The sequence below is a fragment of the Gopherus flavomarginatus genome, chromosome 8 (genome assembly GCF_025201925.1).
Source record: "Gopherus flavomarginatus isolate rGopFla2 chromosome 8, rGopFla2.mat.asm, whole genome shotgun sequence".
In the NCBI taxonomy this organism is placed as follows: domain Eukaryota; kingdom Metazoa; phylum Chordata; order Testudines; family Testudinidae; genus Gopherus; species Gopherus flavomarginatus.
Window position 1 is genome coordinate 470226 of NC_066624.1, and position 22759 is coordinate 492984.

A 22759-nucleotide genomic window follows, 5' to 3' on the forward strand; every position below is an offset into this window, starting at 1 on the left:
TGTACATTGGTAAATTCTGGCTCCTTCTCAGGCTCAAGTTGTCCACCTCTGCCATAAGAGCAGAACTGAACTGACTGAAAGTGTAGTCCTGAATGCAATCTCCTCTGTTTACAGATTTAGTAAAAAGCTCTATCATACCAAAAAGAACGAATACAAGTGGGTTTATTCACAGGGCAAGGATTGGCAATAAAAAGTCCAGAGGAAATTGACAGCAGAAGAGAATCCAAACTAATCCTTTCTCATGGGATATCAGAGCATCTCAAATAGGGAAAGAACCTGTGACAGTTTACAGTGAAATTTAAGTCAGGGCCTATGCTGATGGCACTTCAGCAGCCCAGCGGGCTACACCAACCAAGATTGACTTGTGTAATCTACTCACTCTGGCTGTTGGCCTGCTGTCCATTAGCAGGAATAGGTGGTTGTTGATGCTGTTGCTGATGCTGTTTTCTTGGAGCATGGTTTTGCTTCTCCATGTTAAAGCCTTTATTTCCTTGCATTTTTCCAACCTGAGAGCAAATACATCATTGGTTATATATCCTCAAAGTACAAACCAGCAACCTCCAATGCACACAACACTACAGCTACTTTCCTGGGCACAACCACAGACATAATTATCAGAACAGAAGCATTTCCAGCCTTTGCAACCCCCGACACCTGGGGAAACAGACAATATGAGGGAAAATACATACAATTTGAACATAGTACATCTGATTTAAATTAACCTGTGTAGCCAATGATATTTCCAACTAAAGTGCTCTTTCTGACCTACTAGCCACATAAATACCGCAAAACCAAGAAGAGATCTGCCTTTAAGTGAAAACTTAAAATCTAGTTGGTTTTCAGTCCTGCATCCGAGTCCTAATGCCAACCTCTGCAGTTATATTTTCCTATTTTTTAAGATCATTTCTCTCATGTTGCTGTGTGAAAGAAACATATACACTGGGGAAAATGAAATACATGTGAAGCGCTCAAATGCAAAAAGAAAACTGAAACAACTCTGTAAGCATTCAATTCTAATAAGATGTATTCCTTGTGAAAGTAGCAAGTAAAAATTCAGGCAAGGGTGATTTTATGTTAACCATGTCCCTTTTTAAAGTACATCAGACACAGGAAGCATGCTAAACAACCAGTGGAGCCACTGGACAATAGAGATGCTAAAGGAGCACACAAGGATGATAAGGCCATTGTGGAGAAACTAAGGGCACATCTTCGCTGGTAGTGTTTAACGTGGCTTGTGTGGTTGCGGCAGAGCGCTAGGAGAGAGCTCTCCCAGCACTCTAAAAAATACCACCTCCACGAGGGGAACAGCAACCAGCATTGGTGCACTGTCTACACTGGCACTTTACAGCGCTGCAATGTTCTCACTCAGAGGTGTGAAAAAACACCCCCCCTGAGTGCTGTAAGTTTCAGCGCTGTAAAGTGCCAGTGTAGACAAACCCTAAATGAATTCTTTGCATCAGTCTTCACAGCTGAAGATGTGAGGGAGATTTCTAAACCTGAGCCATTCTTTTTAGGTGACAAATCTGAGGAACTGTCCCAGACTGAGGTGTCATTAGGGGAGGTTTTCAAACAGATTTATTACAGTTACTTTATCAGTCACCACAATTAGATGGTATCCATCCAAGAGTTCTGAATGTACTCAAATGTGAAATTGCAGAACTGCTAATTGTGGTATGTAACCTATCATTTAAATCAGCTTCTGTACCAGATGACTGGAGATTAGATAACATGACACCAATTTTTAAAAAGGGCTCCAGGGGCAATCCTGACAATTATTTCAGTACTGGGCAAACTGGTTGAAACTATAGCAAAGAACAGGATTGTCAGACACGTAGATGAACATCATTTGTTGGGGAAGAGTCAACATGGTTTTTGTAAAAGGAAGTCACGTCGCACCAATCCACTACAATTCTTTGAGGGGGGTCAACAAGCATGTGCACAAGGGGGATCCAGTGGATAGAGTGTACTTAGAGTTTCAGAAAGACTTTGACAAAGTCCCTCACCGAAGGCTCTTAAGCACAGTAAGCTGTGGTGGGATAAGAGGGAAGGTCCTTTCATGGATCAGTAACCGGTTAAAAGATACGAAACAGAGGGTAAGAAGAAATAGTTTTCAGAATGGAAGGAAGTAAATAGTAGTGTCCCCCAGGGGTCTGTACTGGGATCAGTTCTATTCAATACATTCATAAAGTATCTAGAAAAAATGGTAAACAGTAGTAAACAGTGAGGTGGCAAAATATGCAGATAAAACAAAACTAGTTAAGTCCAAAGCAGATTGCAAAGAGTTACAAAGAGATCTCACAAAACCGGGTGACTGGGCAACAAAATGGCAGATGAAATTAAATGTCGATAAATACAAAGTAATGCATATTGGAAAACATAATCCCAACCATATACATAAAATGATGGGGTCTAAATTAGCTATTACCACTCAAGAAAGAGATCTTGAGAGTCATTGTGGATAGGTCTCTGAAAACATCCATTCAATGTGCATCGGCAGTCAAAAAAGCTAATAAATGTTGGGAATCATTAAAAAAGGGATAGATAAGATGACAAAAAATATCATATTGCCTCTATATAAATCCATGGTACGCCCACATCTTGAATACTGCATAAAGATGTGGTCAGGCCATCTCAAACAAGATATATTGGAACTAGAAAGATTTGAAAAAGGGCAACAAAAATGATTAGAGATATGGAAGCTGTTCCATATGAGGAGAGATTAAAAAGACTGGGACTTTTCAGCTTGGAAAAGAGACAACTAAGGGAGGATATGAAAGAGGTCTATAAATGATGGGTGTGGAGAAAGTAAAGAAGGAAGTGTTATTTACTCCTTCTCATAACACAGGAACTGCGGGTGATAAAATTAAATTAGGTTAATTAGGCAAAACAAAAGGAAGTATTTTTCCACACAATGTAGAGTCAACCTGTGGAACTCCTTGCCAGAGGATAGTGTGAGGGCCAAGACTATAACAGGTTTCAAAAAAGAACTAGATAAATTCATGGAGGATAGGTCCATCAATGGCTATTAACCAAAATGGTCAGATATGGTGTCCCTAGTCTGTCTGTCAGAAGCTGGGAATGGGCCACAGAGGAGGGATCACTTGATGATTAACTCTTCTGATTACTCCCTCTGAAGCATCTGGCATTGGCCACTGTTGGAAGATAGGATACTGGGCTAGACAGACCTTTGGTCTGACTGAGTATGGCCATTCTTATTTTATATATATATTATGTTTAGTGGCTGTTTTGATGGTTAATAGAACTTTTATAAGACAATGAGACTTCAAAAAAACAAAAAAACAAAAAAACCAGAAATAGTTCCACTGATGATACTGTTTGCTGTAGGCGTCTGTGCAATAAGTACTGGTGCTTTAAAGCTTAAAAAGCTGCACCATAGTACTTGTTAAACTAAAAAGTTACCTTGGGCATCCATGTTCATTTGCCACTAATTACTTCCATACTAAGTTTGCTCCATTTAGAAGTGTTAGAGAGGCCTAACATAAGAATGGCCATACGAGGTCAGACCAAAGATCCATCCAGCCCAGTATCCTGTCTACCGACAGTGATCAATGCCAGGTGCCCCAGAGGGAGTGAACAGAACAGGGAATGATCAAGTGCTCTTTCTCCTGCCATCCATCTCCACCCTCTGACAAACAGAGGCTAGGGACACCATTCCTTACCCATCCTGGCTAATAGCCATTAATAGACCTAACCTCCATGAATTTATCTAGTTCTCTTTTAAACTCTGTTATAGTCCTAGCCTTCACAACCTCCCCAGGCAAGGAGTTCCACAGGTTGATTGTGTGCTGCATGAAGAAGAACTTCCTTTTATTTGTTTTAAACCTGCTGCCTATTAATTTCATTTGGTGGCCCCTAGCTTTTATATTATGGGAACAAGTAAATAACTTTTCCTTATTCACTTTCTCCACATGACTCATGATTTTATTTACCTCTATCATATACCCCCTTAGTCTCCTCTTTTCCAAGCTGAAAAGTCCTAGCCTCTTTAATCTCTCCTCATATGGGACCCGTTCCAAACCCATAATCATTTTAGTTGCCCTTCTCAGAACCTTTCCTAAAGCCAGTATATCTTTTTTGAGATGAGGAGACCACATCTGCATGCAGTATTCAAGATGTGGGCGTACCACGGATTTATATAAGAGCAATAATATATTCTCAGTGTTATTCTCTATCCCCTTTTTAATGATTCCTAACATCCTGTTTGCTTTTTTGACCGCCTCTGCACACTGTGTGGAGATCTTCAGAGAACTATCCATGATGACTCCAAGATCTCTTTCCTGATTAGTTGTAGCTAAATTAACCCCCATCATATTGTATATATAGTTGGGGTTATTTATCCATATTAAATTTCATTTGCCATTTTGTTGCCCGATCACTTAGTTTTGTGAGGTCTTTTTGAAGTTCTTCAGTCTGCTTTGGTCTTAACTATCTTGAGCAGTTTACTATCATCTGAAAACTTTGTCACCTCACTGTGTACCCCTTTCTCCAGATCATTTACGAATAAGTTGACTAGAACTGGTCCTAGGATTGACCCTTGGGGTACACCACTAGTTACCCCTCTCCATTCTGAAAATTTACCATTTATTTCTACCCTTTGTTCCCTGTATTTTTAACCAGTTCTCAATCCATGAAAGGATCTTCCTTCTTATCCCATGACAACTTAATTTTCTAAGAGCCTTTGGTGAGAGACTTTGTCAAAGGCTTTCTGGAAATCTAAGTACACTATGTCCACTGGATAACCCTTGTCCACATTTTTTGACCCCTTCAAAGAACTCTAATAATTAGTAAGATATGATTTCCCTTTACAGAAACCATGTTGACTTTTGCCCAACAATTTATGTTCTTCTATGTGTCTGACATTTTTCTTTACTATTGTTTCAAGTAATTTGCCTAGTACTGACGTTAGACTTAGGGGTCTGTAATTGTCGGGATCACCTCTAGAGCCCTTTTTAAATATTGGTGTTATATTAGCTGGGTACAGAAACTGATTTAAAGGACAGATTACAAACCATAGTTAATAGTTCCGCAATTTCACATTTGAGTTCTTTCAGAACTCTTGGGTGAATGCCATCCAGTCCGGGTGACTTGTTAATGTTGAGTTTATCAATTAATTCCAAAACTTCCTCTAGTGACACTTCAATCTGTGACAGATTCCAAGTTGGTCAAAGTGGTTGTAAGGTAACCAGAGAAGATATCTGTAATCATTACACAGCATGCTCAAACTATGCACTCAGTCAAAAGAAGTTATTTTACTCATGAAGCACCATACATATTGTACCTAGGAGCTGCAGAGTTCAAATATACCTCTACCCCGATATAACGCAACCCGATACAACACAAATTCGGATACAATGCGGTAAAGCAGTGCTCCGGGGGAGCAGGGCTGCGCACTCTGGTGGATCAAAGCAAGTTTGATATAACATGGTTTCAACTATAACGTGGTAAGATGTTTTGGCTCCCGAGGACAGCATTATATTGGAGTAGAGGTGTATATACCAAAATAATTATAGAACTAAAACCTGGTTAGCAGCTTTTAGAATGCATAAGGCAGAATGAACTGCAACTTGGATAATTCTCCCGAGCTCGTGCATCTAGGGAAAGTAAATGCGTGTGTGGTGGGGTCAATGGAGGCATGAACATGAGGGGTAGAGGGCTATGCAAAGCGGTAAGTTTGTATGCAATTACACTCAGAAAGAATGACAAGCGGGGTACTGTGCCTACAAGCAGAAGGGGAGGTAGTAAAAAAGCAACATGTAATTTGTGAAGCCACCAAGCAGCACTGGCACATATAAATCGTTTACTTACAGTTAACTGAGGAGTCGCGCAAAAGACCCGCGGAAATTGCGTGGGAGACAAGGAGCAGAAAACCAGGCGGGATCAGGGAAGGTTTGCGATGCACCAAGTGGGAAGAAAAGAGCAAGCGTGTGCGAAGCTCGCGAGGCTGGAGGGGGTGGCAGGCCGGGCGGCACGCCAGCCAGGGAAAGGGCGGAGGGGGGCATGCGAGGAACTCGCACCAGTGGGACTTGGAAATGAAGCTGAACCGGTGCCGCTTCGCGTGCAGCCAAGGCCGCCCGCCTACCGGCGCGGCGCGGCACCGCTACGAGCCGCATCGGCCGGACACCACGGCCTCGCCGCACGGGCCCAGCAGGGCGGAAGGCTGCCGGCAGCCGAACCCACGCAAGCCCGCGGCGCCCGGAGCCTCTGCCTCCGGCGCCATGGGGGGAGGGGGCCCGGAGCCCGGGGTGCTGCTCACGGGACGCCGCCACCCCCCGCCTCACCTGTTCCTGGGCCCTCGCTCCCACAACGGATTGCGGCCTTCTCGCCTCCTAGTAGCCTAGAAAAAAAGAGCGCGCGCGGCCGGAAATCGGACAGCCTAACCGGCTACCCAAGGCCCGCCCATGTTGCTGGCCCATTGGCCAACCCTCTCTTCTCACCTTCCGTTCAGTGGCTCACACCAGTGCCAATCACAAAAGGATTGGAGCACGGCGGGACCAAAGACGAGACCGCTCCTCTATTCGGAGTTTATTGGCTGAGCAGTCTTCACAGCCCGCGAAACTAGCTGCCACTCATCCCCTCAGCACCAAGCTTAGGTGAGAGGCGAGGTAGGGACAAAGGATCGAGCAAGCCAACCCCTGAGCGTGCGCAGGCGCATTGAGATCGGCATATGCGCAAGCGTAGAGAGGGTGGTGATGCTTAAAGAGACAGTGCTGCAAGCATCGCCCAGGCTGCTCTCCGTGCACTACAGCGAATGCGGGGGCGGCCCCGCCCCGAGCGGCGGTTGAGCTGTGACCGTTCTTCCCGGCGCGAGCAGAGCAGAGCAGAGGGGGAGCGGGCCCCGTGGGGGCGGCTGGGGCGCCCTGTCCCTGAGCCCACAGGGCCCGGCCGTGTGCTGGGGCGCGCTGACCGCTGCGCTGGAGGGTCGCGGCTGTGCTCGCGCCGCTTTGTGTCCGACACCCCCACTGTCCCCGGGGAGCGCCCGGCCCGGTCTGTCACTATCACAGAGCCTGGAGCAGCTTCAGCTGCCAGGCGGGGCTAAGCCTGGGGGCCCCATCCCTCTGGCTCGCTGCGGGGCCTCCTGCTCAGCAGGCTGGCTCTGCTACTGCATTGTATGGGAGCCCGGGCACCCAGCGGGGGGTCTGTAAAGTTCGGGTTTGCAATGGCGCTCCTAAGTCCTGTTTGTGGCTCTAGCTCCCGTTTATCCCACAGCCCAGCAGCCAGGGATGAAATACCAGCCTGCCTCAGGGAGCTCATAGTTGAATGGTAGGCAGCAGGGACGTGAGATGCAGAGGATACTAAGGCCAAAAGGAGCCTTGTATTCATCTAGCCTAACCCGAGTAACACAGGCCATTCAATGGCACTCACTATTTCCCACTAGAGTAGATCTTTTTAGAAAAATATCCTGTCTTGATTTAAAGACTCCATGTGATGGAGATTTTACTGCATCCCTTGGCAAAATTATTCTAATAGGTAATTAAATGTGCATCTTCTTTCCAATTTGAACTTTACTGAGTTCAGGTTCCAGTTATTAGATCTTATTCTGTCTTTGCTAGATTCCCTCTATTATTCAGTATTTTCTCTTTTGTTGGTAATTATAGATCACAACCAAGTAGCTTCTTTGATAAACTAAATAGATTGATCTTAAGTCTCCCACTCATTCCACTCCTCAAATTGCTCTTGTGGCTCTTCTCTGAACCCTCTCCAGTTTTTCAGCATTCTTTCTAAAGACTGCATCCACCAGTAGCTGACAAAGTAGTCCAGTAACGATCTCCCCAATGTGGTATGCAGGGGTACTGTAATCTCCCTGCTCCTGCTATATATCCCCTTGTTTACACATCCAAGGCCTGTGTTAAGTCCTTTTTGCTACAGCTTTGCTCTGGGAGTTCATAATCAGCTGGTTATGTACAATGGCCCCCTACATTATTTTTGATGTCACTGTGTTCTAGGGTACAGTCCCTGACCCTGTAAGTGTGACCTAAATTCTGTATTGCGGAGGTAAGACCCTGTGTTGGAAGTATTGGTAGAGGATTGCATGCTTTGTAGTTTGTGCAGGCCAAGTACATTGCGCACATCAGGAGTTCCTATTAGCATCCATTCTCCCTGTCCCCAGGATCTGTGGGTGGATGTCATCCTCCCATCCCCCTCTATTTCAGGAACTTGCTGCAACTTCCCACAATCTCTCTCTAACTAGGCATTCTGTGTGCCCTCCATTCCAGGGCCTTGCATTCTCCTCCTCACGGAAGTGTCTCTGCGTGCTCCATTACTCTCGTTCCCATATGCCCCCCATTTCTCCTATTCGGGGGTCTTTCAATCTTCCCCAGCCAGGGATGTTATGTGCCCTCATTCCCTTTTCCCCCACCATGCCAGGGGCTGTGTGGCCCCCTTTTCCCATTCCAGGGTCCCCCATTCTTCCCCCGCATCAGAGACTCTGTGAAATCTCATTATCTTCTTCCCCCATCTCTCCCCTCTTCCTGCATGACAAGGTTTTTGTCTTTCCCGCATGCCATGGGTTCTGTGTGACCCCGTTCCCCACACCAAGTTCCCTCAATCTCCCCACAAGTGTCTTTTTGTGCTCCATTTTCCCCTTCCCCCATACTAGGATCCTCATTCTCTTCTCCCTCATGCCAGGGGCTGTGTTCACATCCCCACCACCACTCCATTCCCCCTGTTTTTTCATTAGTTGTCCCCCATACTTACTTGGTGTCCCAGACCTGTGGGTCCTCCCCTTAGGCTTGGGGGAGGTCCTTTAGAAGTGGGCGGGCAAAGCTCGCCCACCCCCGCTGGATGCCAATAGGACCACTCCATTCCCTCGTGGTTGTTCTTTCTGCCTGGGAGACTAACATTTTGACATCCTGAATGATTTAACTCCATTGGGAAGATACACAGCAATGAAATAGGAGTACTGTTATGCTAGAAGGCATTAATGGGTGCCATCAACCAGTTGTTTGATCTATAGACCATTGCAGAGGTGCTTGCGTTGGTTGGCTGTGCTAAAGAGCTGACAGGAGCTTTGTGTCCCCCCCCATTTTTCTGATCCCCCCCCCCCCCCCCCAATCAATGGCCATTGATGCCTAGAGCATTCCAAGAAATTTTGGAATTGATTGTGTTACAGACAGAGAAATGCTGAGTGTGAGAACTTCACAAGCTCAGTCAGAAACACATGTAGTTTGATTGCATCCAGTTTACAAATGATCCAGATTGTTCTGAAACAGTGATCTGTCCCCCTCATTTACTAATCCACCAACCTTAGTCTCATCTGTAAACTTTATCAATTATTTTATATTATAGATCACTGATTAAAAATATTAAATAGCATTGGGCCAAGAACCAAGGCTTGAGCGACCCCCAGTTGATGATATTTAATGAATGGGTATGTTTTCATATTTATCTGTTAGCTCTGAATATATTTAATATGACCCATGTTGATTGTGTTTAGTGCTTGTTTTTAAGCAGAATGTTGTGCAGTACTTAGCTGCTTTACAATAGTGATATCAGTACTATTACCTTTATTAACCAGACTTGTAATCTTGCCTGGCTGCTGGTACAGGTTTGTTTGTTTGGGGTTTTTTTTTTTTGGGGGGGGGGCACGTAGAGTGTTCCATAGGGTAGCGGTGGGCACAGTTATAGGGAAGGTGATGAGGTTAAACAATCTGGCTGGGGACACAAGTTGTACAGTTAGTGGGGAGGACAGCAAAGGTGACAGTAGTGGAAATACAGTTCAGCTCAGGGAAACCCTCCTAGGGCCTGCAGCAGCAGGACAGGAGATGGGTGGAGGGGAAGCAACTGGAAAACACAGGTAAGGAAATGTGTGTGTTTTCAACCAAAAATGTGTAAGACCTGGTCAACAGCTGAAATTTCTACTGATGTAACTATTTTGGTTATGGATGTGACTTGTATAATTATTTTGCTAACAAGTAAAAGCCTACTGTATATTCAGTTAAACCACTATAAAGGTGACTTAAAGAAGTAGTTATTCCCCTTTGTGTACAAGAATAAAAGCACCTCCTCTACACTAATATAACTGCATCCACACTAGGGAGATGGTACTGCTTTAATCATACAGTTATAGTTAATGTGGTAAAAATTTTGTATGTAGACATGCCCAAAGTTGACAGTGTCCCTCTGTGGGAAACAGACTCCTAGAAAATATATACACAGAGAAAGGGAAGGAATGTAACACAGGACAACCACTAGCTTAAGAAAGGTATTATTGAAAATAATTAACAGAACCCCCCCAAATGAGGTGCCATTTAATATACTTTGGGTAAGCAGTGCCCCATGTTGGAGACACTTCCCATATTTTGTCACCAGTCCCTATTTTACATGCTGAGAGGGCTACTACTCACCCTGGCCTGGTAGTTTCAGGATGAGGAGTTAAGGAGGATGAAAATCGATCTTTGCTCCACTCCGCAGCACTACAAGAGAACCCCTGCTTTCCCAGAACTCTGCCTCCTGGCCAGGAATGATGGCTCATCTGGGAGGCAGGATATTGGCTAACTTTTAACATTCCTGCCTGGTGGAAAACTCCAACTCACATATTTCAGACAGAGAGCTAAACTGAGAGCAGGTTTACACTACAAATTTACACTGGGGCAGCTGCACCAATGCAGCATGTCTGGTGAAGATGCTCCAAGCCAACAGAAGAGAGCTTTCCTGTTGGCTTAATAATCCACCTCTGCGAAAGGCAGTAGTTATGTTGGTGGGAGCTCTCCTGCCAAAATAGCATTGTCTACACATGTGTGTGTGTGTTAAGATCGGTATAACTACATCGCTCAGGGATGTGGATTTTTCACACCCAGAGCAACATAGTTATACAGAAGTAAGTATGTAGTGTAGACCAAGCCTGACACAATTAATTTTGGTCAGAGCTGCCTCAAGAGAAAAAGTGATTCACACACCACCTATCTGATATCTAACTGGCATGTGGCATCGTATAACTACGTGAACACCTCGTAGTTTACAATACACATTAGGCCTGGTAAGAGCACTTTGTACTAAATTTTATACTCTATTAGTAAGACTTAATTGTAACAAGAAAGGGAATGTTTCCTTACCCTAATTCTTGTGCAGTTATGTTCACAGCCTTAATGTTGCACTAATGGAGTTTTTTGCATTTAATTTCCTTGATTTTGTTTTTTTTTTGGCGGGGAGGGAGGCGGGGGAAGAATTATCTTCACCAGAATTCTCAGGAGATCAGCAGTCATTGCTTGTCTTACAGAAGCCCCATGTGTGCAGATGCACCTGCTACAATATAAGCAGCAGCAGCAGCAAGCATTAAAGGGAGAAGCTAGGAGGCACTGCATCCCCCAACATGTAGGCTCCATCTCTGTAATACTAGCACTAGCAGCATGAAGTGGAGGAGACATTCCTCTTGACCTCTGTGATGTCTCAGCATGTGTGGGGGTTTCATGAGAGCAACACTGATCAAATCCCAGGAGAATAGAAGATCTGAGAAATTGCCTGTGCTTAATGGCATTAACATTTAGAAGTTCTGAAGATGGGCTGAATTGCCCCTTTGTACTGCTATTGTTTGGCTGGGGACAGTTTTCTGTGGGGTCAGTCAAAAGGGCAGGAGTGCTTTAGGCTGTGCTGACACAGTTGAACCATCAGTACAGAACAAGAGCAACTTTCAGCTTGTCTGAACACAGAATTGCACCAGTTTCAGTCAGGCCACGTCTATACTATGCATACTATACTGGCATAACCACATAGTGCACGCACAGCTTGCCGTGATAGAGGGGTTTTTCGGCAGGTGTAGGAACACCATCTCACCAAACAATGGTAGCTAGGTTGACAGAAGCATGCTTTCAGCAGCCTAGGTGCATCTACACTGGAGGTTAACTCAGCAGTGTGGTTTTGTCATATCCCTGAGCAATATAGCTATGTCAAACTAAATTTTAAGTGTAGAATGGACCTAAAGATTGGGTGTTACACTGATTGAGTGAAACTGGTGCAACTTTGGGTGTGGAAGAGCTTTGTTAGCAGGTACTCAAGAGCAGGCTCTGAGCAGATTGTCATTTCTCTAAATTCTATTTTAAATTCTTCTCCAACCCTAGCTCACACTTGTAGGCCAGGGTTGGAACTTTCAGAATTAGAGTGGGATTTTTCCAAAGGGTATTGGCTTACCCATTCTCAGTGAAACAAATGGTAAAATTCCCATTCACTTAAATGGGAGCAGTTACGGCAATGTCCAGTGCTTTTGAAAATCCCATCTTTAGCCATCGTGGGGATTTTGTTGAGTGAAAGAAATCTTAAGCTATGTCTACACCACAGACCTTACAGTGGCGCAGCTGCACTGCTGCAAGGTCTCCTGTGTAGTTGCTCTGTGCTGATAGGACAAAGCTCTCCCATCAGCATAATTAAACCACCCCCAATGAGCAGCAGTAGCTATGTTGGCAGCATCTCCCACCGACATAGCGCTATCCACACCTGTGCTTTTGTCTGTGAAACTTATGTTGGTCGGGGTATTTTGTTTTTTTTCCACAAACCTGTCCGACAAATTATTAGTGTGGACATAGACAGACTCTGAAGAGTGACCGTAAATATAGTATTGTGGGTGTAATACCAGCCACTGGTATCAGTGGATAATGACTATTGCCATGTGACCGCTGAAACACTGACCCAGATCAGGTGGGACTGGAAATAGAGTTCAATTTCTTCCCAGCATGCCTGGTGTTAGATTCTTATTCTATTACAGTGGACTCAATTTTTATCAGCTCTCGGTGACTCCATCTTAAATCAGCTCAGAATGGAGTATGGTGCCTTCTCCCAAGCCTTACAAAACCAACACAACTAAAACATAGAATAAGCTTATGTGGTCCCTAAAGGCAGTAGCACTGATTTGGATGCACATATTTTGTTGACAATAACTGAACTTTAAATACTATTTAAATAGAAAAACAATCTTTCTACTCAGATTAATAAAGACTGGAGGCATTTCTCAGAAAGTTGAGAGACTGTACAATGGGGTTTCCTAGCACATACCTGAGTGTTTGTTACCGTGAACTTTGTGTTAACCTGTGAGGTCTCCTAGCTTCTAACTGCCTCCAATCCTGGATCCTTGCCTGTCTCCCCTTCTCACTCCTTCCATCACCATTATTCATTTTCTTTCTTCCACCTTCAAGAATGCTGCTACTTCACCTAATGTTTTATTACATGGAACCACCTTCTTATTAGAAAGATTGTCTGATGGACACTTCCCACCCCCCATTAGTGATTGGCGGGTCATAGCTCTACCATTGGATTAGCCCTACTTCCCTTCCCACTGGAGGCTGCCCAGCCTTACTTTCCTTCCTATTGGCCATTACCCATCCCCCCATCTCCTGTCCCACTGATGATCACTAGGCTTTAGCTCCCATCCCATGTGCACAGACCCATCTCCTCTGACACAATCAGTTTCCTTCCCAGCTGCCTGTACCTTCAAACCCCATAACATACCAGTGGTAATTACAACTATTATCTCCATCTGATTGCATTTGTGTATATGCGTCTATATACACACAAACATTGTTCTAAGTCTAGAGCAGTGGTTCTCAAATATATTTGATCGGGGCCCCCTTTCTTTGTGTCTGTAGTCATTTATGCTCCTCCCCCCCAGAACATACACTGCCACCCAGCTCTGAAGGCAGAGCAGTGGCTGCTGGCCGGGCACCCAGCTCTGAAGGCAGCACCCTAGAAGTAAGGGTGGCCATGTGAAAAGTGATATTTGTCAATATCACTTTTCACAACAAACTTAGTGCCCCATTGCCACCCTTACTTCTGTGCTGCTGCTGCCACCCCAGGACTGAGCCAGAGCCCCACCCCTCCAGAGGAGGGATATGTGTGGGAGGGCAAGGAGAGTCTGAGCCTCCGGGGGTGGGGCTCTGGCTCTCCCCACCTCCTGGGTGAGCACAGCCCTTCTTCAGGAGCACAAGCTACAGGGGTGGGTTGGATGGCCTGACAGCCAGAGCTATTAAAAAAAACAACCAAAAAACCCCACTCAGCGCCTGCCTCCCTTGACACATTCCTTGGGAGACCAGCCCTATAGCTTTTGAACCACTGGCTAGAGTGTAACTAAATAAAACACAAAGAAGTGAAAATCACTTCAGGGAAGTATTTATGTATTTTAGCTCTCTGGAGAATGTAACAATTAAGTTATGCATAGATCATGGTTTGGGCACTGCTGCCCCTGGGGAAACTTCTTTGTGATCCCAATTCACTTTCTAGCATCCCACTTATTTCCTACATATTAAAGCTCCTTGAATGAGCACTGGCCTGCTAAACCCAGGCTTGTGAGTTCAGTCCTTGAAGGGGCCATTTAGGGATCGGGGCAAAAATCTGTCTGGGGATTAGTCCTGCTTTGAGCAGGAGGTTGGACTAGATGAGCTCCTGAGGTCCCTTCCAACCCTGATATTCTATGAATGAGTTCTCTATGCCCAGTGCATTGACCTCCTCTTCCCCAACTCCCTCCTTGATCCCCCTTCCTCCTACTCTTCCTCTCCATGTCTAAAAATCTCTTCTCCCTTCTTATTCTCCTCAGTCTCACCATAGACCCCTCTCTTACTCTTTGAGGACCTCTCTTTCTTGGGGTTTAATAGTAATATACACAAAGGACCAGTGTTAAGGATGCACAAGTGCTTCCTAGATTGAGTGTTTCACTTTGCAACCTTAATAGTCTGACAGGTTTTTTTTATATAATTTAATATTTACATTGCAGTAGGCCTCAGAGGTCAAAATCAGGATCAGGGCCCCATTGTATTGCAGATATAAGGAGGCAGTCATTTGCCTTATGAAACTTACCATCTAAGACATATGTCATATGAAGGGTGGGGCTAGAGGGATACACTGTTTATATACATACTATAAAGCAAGTATTTTTTCCTATCTTGCAAATTATTTATTCCTTTCTCCCCCTCATCTCAGCTGACACCGACTGGCAGATTTCTTTTCAACTTGAGTGGAGATTTAAAGCAGGAGAGGGCAGTTACTGGCCATCCAGATCAGTTGAGGGAGGCATTCAGTGAAAAAGGAGTAGCATGGAAGGTGTGAGAAGCTGATGGACAGGGAGGTGAGCTGGCATTGCTGGTGAAGCAAATTATCTTGTGACTCTACCCACTGCTCCTGTCCAAGTTATCTTGTCTTTATCACATCTTTAAACATTTTCTTCCTCTTCATCTCTGCTTCCACAACCCAGGGTCATGCCTTGGTTCTCTTTGGCCTGGACTCCTGTAATCGCCTCTTCTTCAGCCTTCCTGGCTCTCCCTTCTTCCATCTAACACACTGCAGCTAAAATCCATTTCCTTCCCTGCAGCTTCAGCCAGCATCCTCCTCCCTGTATCCTATTACTGCCCTCTGCCTTTCTGACTCCAGTCCCAGCTCCTTGCCTCACTTTCTTGGTGCCTGCAGTGCAGCTCTTTCTCACTGTGACTCCCTATTGGGTTACCCCCCTTGGGGGCATGAAATTGGAGGGGGAGATGTTAGGTGAGGGGATGGGGTTCCCCAGGGAAGGAGTGAGGAAGCAAGTGAGAGGATGGGGGGAAGCTGTGGGTTGGGAATTGGGACAGGTGAGTGTCCTTGGGAGGGGATTGGAGTGAGGAGGAATGAGGGTGTTTCCAAGGAGTAAATTGAGGACATATGTGTGGATCTCAGCTGGAATCAAGGGGAAGAGGATGGAGTAGATCTCAAAAGATGTGTGGAATTGTGGTGAAGGGTGTGTGTGAGGGGTGGGGGATGGGTGAAGGGATGGGGGGGTGTTCCCAAGAAGTAAATTGAGGGGGTGGATGGGACTCTCAGGGCAGAATCAATAAGGAGGGCATGTGAAAAGTACTGGATTGTGTGGAATTGGGCAGATGGGTGAAGGGAGGTGAGTGTACCAGGGGAGGATGGGTGTGTGTACCAGGGGAGGATGGGTGAATGGATGGGGGTGTACCTACGAGAATGGGAGAGAGGAGGTGGGTACACCAAACGATGGGTAAGGAAGGGAATGGATGTGTGTGAGGGGTGGGTGTGACAGGAAATAATAGCATCCAGAGGGGATGGGTGTGTGAGAGAGTGGATGGGAGTTTTCATGTGTGGGAATGGGGGTATTCATGTGGGAGGACAGGAGTGGAGGATGGAGGGAGGACAAGAAACAATAGTGATCAGAAAGGATGGTGTGTGTGTGAGAGGATAGGGGTGTACCAGGGAGGCGTGCAAGGCAATGGGGCCATCCCCAAGGCATGGTGGAGGAGAGGGTGGGGTCAGGGACGGGAGTGTCTCTGAAGGGAGAGGTTGTGTAAGAGGATGGAAGGTGTCTGGGGAGAAATGATGTGTGAGAGGGGACAAAGGGATCCCCAGGAGATGGGGGGAGTCCAGGGGGAAAGGGTGTGGGGGGGCGGGAGGCGAGATGTGTCTAGGGGGCTGGAAGATGTGAGAGGGGATGATGGGATGTGTCCTGGGGGGAGATGGGTATGTGTGTGTGGAGGAATGGGGGGTGTTCAGGTGAAGAGGGGTGTGTGTGTGAGGGGATGGAGAGGTCCACAGGAGATGGGGTGTGTCTCCAGGGGATCGGAGGATGTGTGAGGGAATGGTGTGTGTGTGTGTGGGGGTGTCTCCAGGGATGGAGTTTCTGGTGAAGAGGGCTGTGTGTATGAGAGGGTATGGGACATGTCTGGGGAAGAGGGGTGTGTTTGTGTGACGGGATGGAGAATCCTTGAGGGGGAGTGGTGTGAGAAGGGATGGAGGTGTCCAGGGGAGTGTGTGTGTGGAGGGGTGGGTAGGGCCTGGTGGGGGTTCCTCAGAGGCAGAGGTGAGTGTGTGTTTGAAGCGGTGGCCAGTCCCTGGGAGGGTCCAGGAATGATGGGGCTATTCATGGAAAGAGGTGTGTGTGTGTGTGTGTGTGTGTGTGTGTGTGTGTGTGTGTGTGTGTGTGTGTGTGTGTGTGTGTGTGTGTGTGTGTGTGTGTGTGTGTGTGTGTGTGTGTGTGTGGAGATGGAGGGGTGTCCCTGGGAGGAGAGGTGTGTGTGTGTGAGGATGCGAGCGTCCGATGGAGGGAGGGGGGCAGGATGTGTGAGGAGATGTGGGAGGGTGTCTGGGGGATGGGGTGTGTGAGAGGAGGGACGGGGTGTCTCTGAGGGGGGATGGGGTGTCTGTGAGTGGATAGGGTGTGACTGGGGGGTCCCTGGGAGAATGAGGGGGTGTGAGGGAAGGGGTTGTCCCTGAGGGCAGGCTGTGAGGGAAAGGGATGTGGGATGGAGGGGACAGCTGAGAGAGAGAGTGGCGGGGGGGGGGGAGAGGGTGTCTGGTAGTAGGCGGGTTCCTAGCGGATGGGGCAGGGTCAGGTTGGGGGGTCCAGGGGTATGTGTGAGGAGAGGTAGGGTTGTTTCTGAGGGGAGGGGGGCTGTGTAGAATGGAGTATAGGGGGATGGGAGTCCCCATGAGGGGTGGGTCCTCCTCACAGGGATGTGTATGAGGAGATGTGTCCCTGGAGGGCATTGGGGTGTCTGGGGGCGCTGGGGTGGAAGGAGAGTGGGTCCCTGGGGGATAGGGGTCCAGGGTGTGGGTGAGGAATGGGGGGGTTCCAGACAGGATAGGGGTTTACGAGGGTGTGAGAGAGGTGAGGGTATCCATGGTGGGAGGGGGACTATGGGTGAGGAGGAATGGGGAATACCAGGGAGGAGTGGGTGAGTCCCAGGGTGTAAGGAGAGGTGAGGGTACTGTGGGTTGAGAGGGTCCCGCAGGGTGGGGGTCTGGGAATGTGAGGAGAGCTGGGGGTGTCTCTGAGGGGGAGTGGACCTGATGGGGGGTGCCAGAAGTGGGCAGGTCCCAGTGGAGCAGGGGTCCAAAGGGGTGGGGAAGGGGTCCTGGGGAGGGTCTCCATAAATGGGCAGGGCCCAGGAGGGATCTGGTGTGCATGAGGTGTCCCTGGGGGAGGGGGCCCATGGGGCAGAAGAGTCCCCTGTGTGTGTGCGCCCCAGTGGAGGTAGGGCAGGGTCTGGAGCTGAGGAGAGATGGGGGTGTCTGTAAGGGGGAGGGGTCCCTGGGAATGGGCATGGTGGGGGTGTCCCAATGGGGTGGGATCCGGGGGTGTCAGTGGGGTGAGCAGGGCTGCCCAGAGGATTCAGGGGGCCTGGGGCAAAGCAATTTCAGGGGCCCCTTCCATTAAAAAAATGCAATACTATAAAATACTATATTCTCATGGAGGCCCTCTGGGCATCCCTGGGGGTGAGGGGGCGCATGGGAGGGTGCCTGGCAGTGGGCGGGACCTGGGTTACAAGAAGTGGGGGTGTCTGTAGGGAGGAGGGATCTCTGGGAGTGTGCGGGGCCCAGTGGAGCAGGGAGGAGCAGTGGGGGTATCCATGGGGGCCAGGGGTGAGGGGAGTCAGGGGTGTTAGTGAGGGGGCCATGGGGGGGTGCTCAGTAGTGGGCGGGGCCTGGAGCATGAGGAGCAGTGGGGGTGTCCCATGGGGGGGCGGGGGATGTTAGTGAGCGGAGGGGGCCATGGGGGGGTGCTCAGTAGTGGGCGGGGCCCAGTGGGTGAGGAGCAGTGGGGGTGTCCGTGGGGGGGCGGGGGATGTTAGTGAGGGGACGGGGACATGGGGGGGGTGCCCAGCAGTGGGCGGGGCCTGGAGCATGAGGAGCAGTGGGGGTGTCCCATGGGGGGGCGGGGTGTGTTAGTGAGGGGAGGGAGCCACGGGGGGGTGCCCAGCAGTGGGCGGGGCCCAGTGGGTGAGGAGCAGTGGGGGTGTCCGTGGGGGGGCAGGAGGTGTTAATGAGGGGAGGGGGCCATGGGGGGGTGCCCGGCAGTGGGCGGGGCCTGGAGCATGAGGAGCAGTTGGGGTGTCCGTGGGGGGCGGGGTGTGTTAGTGAAGGGAGGGGGCCATGGGGGGTGCCCGGCAGTGGGCAGGGCCCAGTGGGTGAGGAGCAGTGGGGGTGTCCGTGGGGGGGCGGGGGATGTTAGTGAGGGGACGAGGCCATGGGGGGGGTGCCCAGCAGTGGGCGGGGCCTGGAGCATGAGGAGCAGTGGGGGTGTCCGTGGGGGGGCAGGAGGTGTTAGTGAGGTGAGGGGGCCATGGGGGGGGTGCCTGGCAGTGGGCGGGGCCCGGCAGGTGAGGAGCAGTGGGGGTGTCCGTGGGGGGCGGGGTGTGTTAGTGAGGGGAGGGAGCCACGGGGGGGTGCCCGGCAGTGGGCGGGGCCCAGTGGGTGAGGAGCAGTGGGGGTGTCCGTGGGGGGGCAGGAGATGTTAATGAGGGGAGGGGGCCATGGGGGGGGTGCCCGGCAGTGGGCGGGGCCTGGAGCATGAGGAGCAGTTGGGGTGTCCGTGGGGGGTGGGGTGTGTTAGTGAGGGGAGGGGGCCATGGGGGGTGCCCGGCAGTGGGCGGGGCCCGGCGGGTGAGGAGTAGTGGGGGTGTCCATGGGGGGCGGGGGGTGTGAGTGAGGGGACGGGTGCCCGGGGGCGGGCGGGGGTCCGGGCGCAGCCCAGCCCGGGGGCGGTGCCGTGTCCCGGGCCCCCGCCGAAGCCCCGCCCGGCCGCGCTGTCACTCACCGCCCGGGGGAGACGCTCCAGCTCCAGGGAGGCAGCGGCGGAGCCCGGAGCGGGCCGGGCGGCTCCCGAGTGGCGCAGGTAGGGGCCGGAGCGGGCCGGGGCCGGGAGCTGCTCCCCGCGCGCTCGCAGGGTAGGGCCGCGCGGGGCCGAGGCCAGACATCGCAGGGCCCGAGGCGGGGCCTGCTCCGCAGCGGCCTCCCCCGGGCCCGAGAGGGTTAACGGGGCAGACGGCTCCGGGGGGGTCGGTGCTCCCGCTCTGGCGGCAGATCCGTTCCGCATTTTGCGAACAGCCCCCAGGAGGGGACGATGCAGGCGGTGCCGTTCCTGATCCCGGGTTCCGCGCCGTGATTTCACACCCCCAAGCGAGCATGGCGGGTAGCTGCGGAGGCACCGTCCCTCACCGGGCCCGGCTGCCACACCGAGTTTCCCGGGCTCTCCCGATTCTGGGCTATGCTCCAGCTTCTTTGGGCTTTATCCTCCATTCCGAAAATCTGCCCCGCGTTTTCGGGCCGCCTTGCAGATCCCAGGCTCTGCCTCCGCTCCCGGACACTTTAATCTGCTCCGGGTTTTCGGGGCTGCCCACAGAAAAGAAGTCTCGCGAGCCCGAGCCCCGCCGCAGCCAATAGGGAACCGCCCCCCTGCCGCCGCAGCCAATGGGGAGTCGCCCCCGCCCCCCCTCGGGCTGCAGCGCGCTGAGGGCTTGGAGCGGCGCCTCCATTTAAAGGGGCCGCGACCCGAATCCGGGCTCCGGGCAGTGCGGGCGGCGCGGCGAGGCGAGTCAGGTACGAGCCGCGGCCGAGCTGGGGGCGGGTCCTCATTGGTTGCGGTGGCTTAGCGCGGCCTGCGGGGCGGCGCGGTCCCCGATAGGGAGGGGGTGGCGGCTCCAGCCTTCGCCCGCAGGGCGCCTTCTGCCTGCGCTCCCGGGTGGGGGCGGGGCTGGGGTACCCGTGGGGAGAGGGGCTGGGCCTCTGGGGGGAGGGGCCCCTTCTGGGCACAGTGACTGGCGCGCGCCTACCCTCGTCCCCTTTTCCGCGCAAGGGGAAGGGGGCGCGCACCGACCCTTCCCCCCACCCCCCTTTCCGCGCAAGGGGAAGGGGGCGCGCACCGACCCCGCCCCCTTTCCGCGCAAGGGGAAGGGGGCGCGCACCGACCCCGCCCCCTTTCCGCGCAAGGGGGGAGGGAGGGAGTGAGCATATATGCGCAGAGCCGCTATGGGGGAGGGGGAACAGAGTTGCGAGCGCAGGGGCGGGTATTGCGCCCCTGATGGGGGAGGGTACCCGTGTCGTAGGGAAATGGGAGAAAAGATGGTTGGGGTCTATGGGGAGAGGGTGGAGCAGGTGAGGTGCTGTCTCTAGGAGTGTTTCTGTCTGTGCTGGTGGTAGGTGGCCGCAGCTGAGTGTTGATGCCTGTTGGCACATGGGGCAGTCCGGGTCTCCTGCCCCACTGCCCAGAATTTCAGACCAGGTTGTGCTGGCGTTGAGTGCTTGCTTTGGGTCTCCAGGAAATACAGTGTGTCTCTTCTACCGCCATGTCCTGACGTAGTCATTAGAAGCCCTGCAAGCTTCTGGTTTGCCCAGCTAAGATGGCGCATTGCCCATGGGTGGCTATACAGTGGTTGATTGTAGGTTGTGCTTTGGCCTTGGGGGCTTCTTGTTTCCCTTAGACACCAAATGGGATCGGAACATTTACACCTATTGAGCTTGTTTTCCCAATACCTTTTTCCACATCAGAGTCAAGCAGGGCTTTTTCCAGAGCCCTTTCCCCTTCTCTTTGCCACCTGGTTTGCATGCGCTGCATAGACTTTATCTGCAGAATGTCCCATGTGCTTGGCTCTCCACACATGAGAATAAAAAGTTTGCATTTGAAAGTGCCTAAAAATACTGTTGCTGATGCAGGAGTCACATTAGACTCCAGCTCCCTCTTCCTGAGCTATGTTGTGGGCCCTAGAGTGGGAAAAAGGAGGAGATGCCTTTGTGCCCCTAAAGAACAGTTGTACCAAGAGGGTGTGCCTGAGGGAGGGGGAATGGAGTGGGGCAGGGTAGAGCTCTGCCTGGAGGTTGCTGTTGGATTGGTTGTGGTGGACATGTCTGCTGGTGGTGCCTGCAGAACATGCTTGCTTGGAGTGGGCTGTGACTGTTGATGGGAGGAGGTATGGCTCTGTGGGGTGAAGGTGGTGTTTTACCTGCCACGTGGGCTTGTTCAGGGTAAGGGTTGAGATGTGGCTCTGTGCTGCAGGGAGTGGTCTCGTGGGATGGGGTATGATGCATGGCTTTGGGATGCAGAGTGGAGATGAACCTCTTAAGTAAGGGAGAAGGAGCCATTATTTGAGTTACTTTTCTGCACCAGTAGAAGCTTCCTCTCATTTCCTGATGTGTTGTGTTGTGTTCCAGCTCTGGTTCTAGCCTGCAGCTCGCTCACCTCTCATCACTCTGCTTCTTCCTTGTAAACTGTGCTGCCATTCATTCCCTCCCAAACTCCCTCCCAAATTCAAAGCTCCTGATTAGAGCATGACTTTGTCATCAGCTCCATCCTAGCTTCATTTCTCATCTTGAAAGGGATAGTAGCACATTTGCCCTCTGGGGTTGATGGAGCAAAAGCCAAATCAAGCTGCACCCCATTGCTCCAGCCATGCCTCTTGCCCATTCACAAGCCAGGCCCCATTCCAAGTTCCTTTTGCGCATACTGTCATTTCTGCCTCCCCTCTTAATCCCCCAGCTGCTGGGGGCAGGGATGCAGTGTAACAATCCCACCCAAACAGCTGGTCACTCCAGACTACCAATAAAAATCTGGCATCTGGGACAAAGGACCAAAGTTAGGTCCTATAGCTTTAAATTGGGTGGGTGGGAGAGAAGCCGAAGATTGTGTCTAGGCTACAGACATCTGCTGGAGCTATGAGTTTGGGCTGTGAAGTGGTGTGATCCCTGACTGATATAGCTGTACTGGCAGCAGCCTATAGGGTATGTACAGTGGCAAAACTGTACTTTTACTAGTCTAGCTTGTTTTGCTCAGGGTTAGAGGGTATAGATGAGTTCACACTAGGAACCCTTTGCTGGTATAGATCTGGCCTAAGACACACCATCCTCTACCTCTTCCTCCTTCCCCAATGAAAAGTGTTCTTGATTGATGAGCATGGACCCTACCAGCAGATTCTTGTGGCTATCCCATGGCCACAGTTCATGCTTGAAGTTCATCAACATAAAGGAAGAGAAACCTAGGATTTACCAAAGGAGTGGAAAACAC

General features: G+C 50.3%; 2 protein-coding genes and 1 long non-coding RNA gene across 13 annotated transcripts in view; 2 read left to right on the forward strand and 1 right to left on the reverse strand.

Annotated features, from left to right (window-relative positions):
* Positions 1–6410, reverse strand: part of NONO (non-POU domain containing octamer binding) — a 112553-nt gene extending 106143 nt beyond the window's left edge. For all 6 annotated transcript variants that reach the window (XR_007775883.1, XM_050964956.1, XM_050964955.1 and 3 more), the window contains exons 1-2: positions 6300–6410; positions 380–506 (exon numbers count right to left, since the gene is read on the reverse strand). Coding sequence is in view for 5 of the 6 variants with exons in the window: in XM_050964956.1 (XP_050820913.1) it covers positions 380–497 (118 nt within the window). In the remaining variant the exon portion in view is untranslated. The remainder of the gene's footprint in view (positions 1–379; positions 507–6299) is intronic.
* Positions 6411–7161: 751 nt separating this feature from the next.
* On the forward strand, positions 7162–15064 carry LOC127056757 (uncharacterized). Of its 2 annotated transcripts, none has more exons than XR_007775900.1 (3): positions 7162–7488; positions 9307–9388; positions 14920–15064. It is a non-coding gene; the product is annotated as an uncharacterized LOC127056757 (long non-coding RNA). The 2 variants fall into 2 exon arrangements; XR_007775901.1 differs by having other exon boundaries at positions 7162–7281.
* A 4459-nt stretch (positions 15065–19523) lies between these two features.
* The window catches only part of ZMYM3 (zinc finger MYM-type containing 3), a 57042-nt gene continuing 53806 nt past the window's right edge, over positions 19524–22759 (forward strand). For 4 of the 5 annotated variants that reach the window (XM_050964890.1, XM_050964893.1, XM_050964892.1 and 1 more), the window contains exon 1: positions 19524–19597. The gene's annotated coding sequence lies outside the window, so the exon portion shown is untranslated. Of the gene's footprint in view, positions 19598–20199; positions 20297–22759 lie in introns of those variants that run through there. The other variant, XM_050964891.1, reaches the window with a different exon arrangement.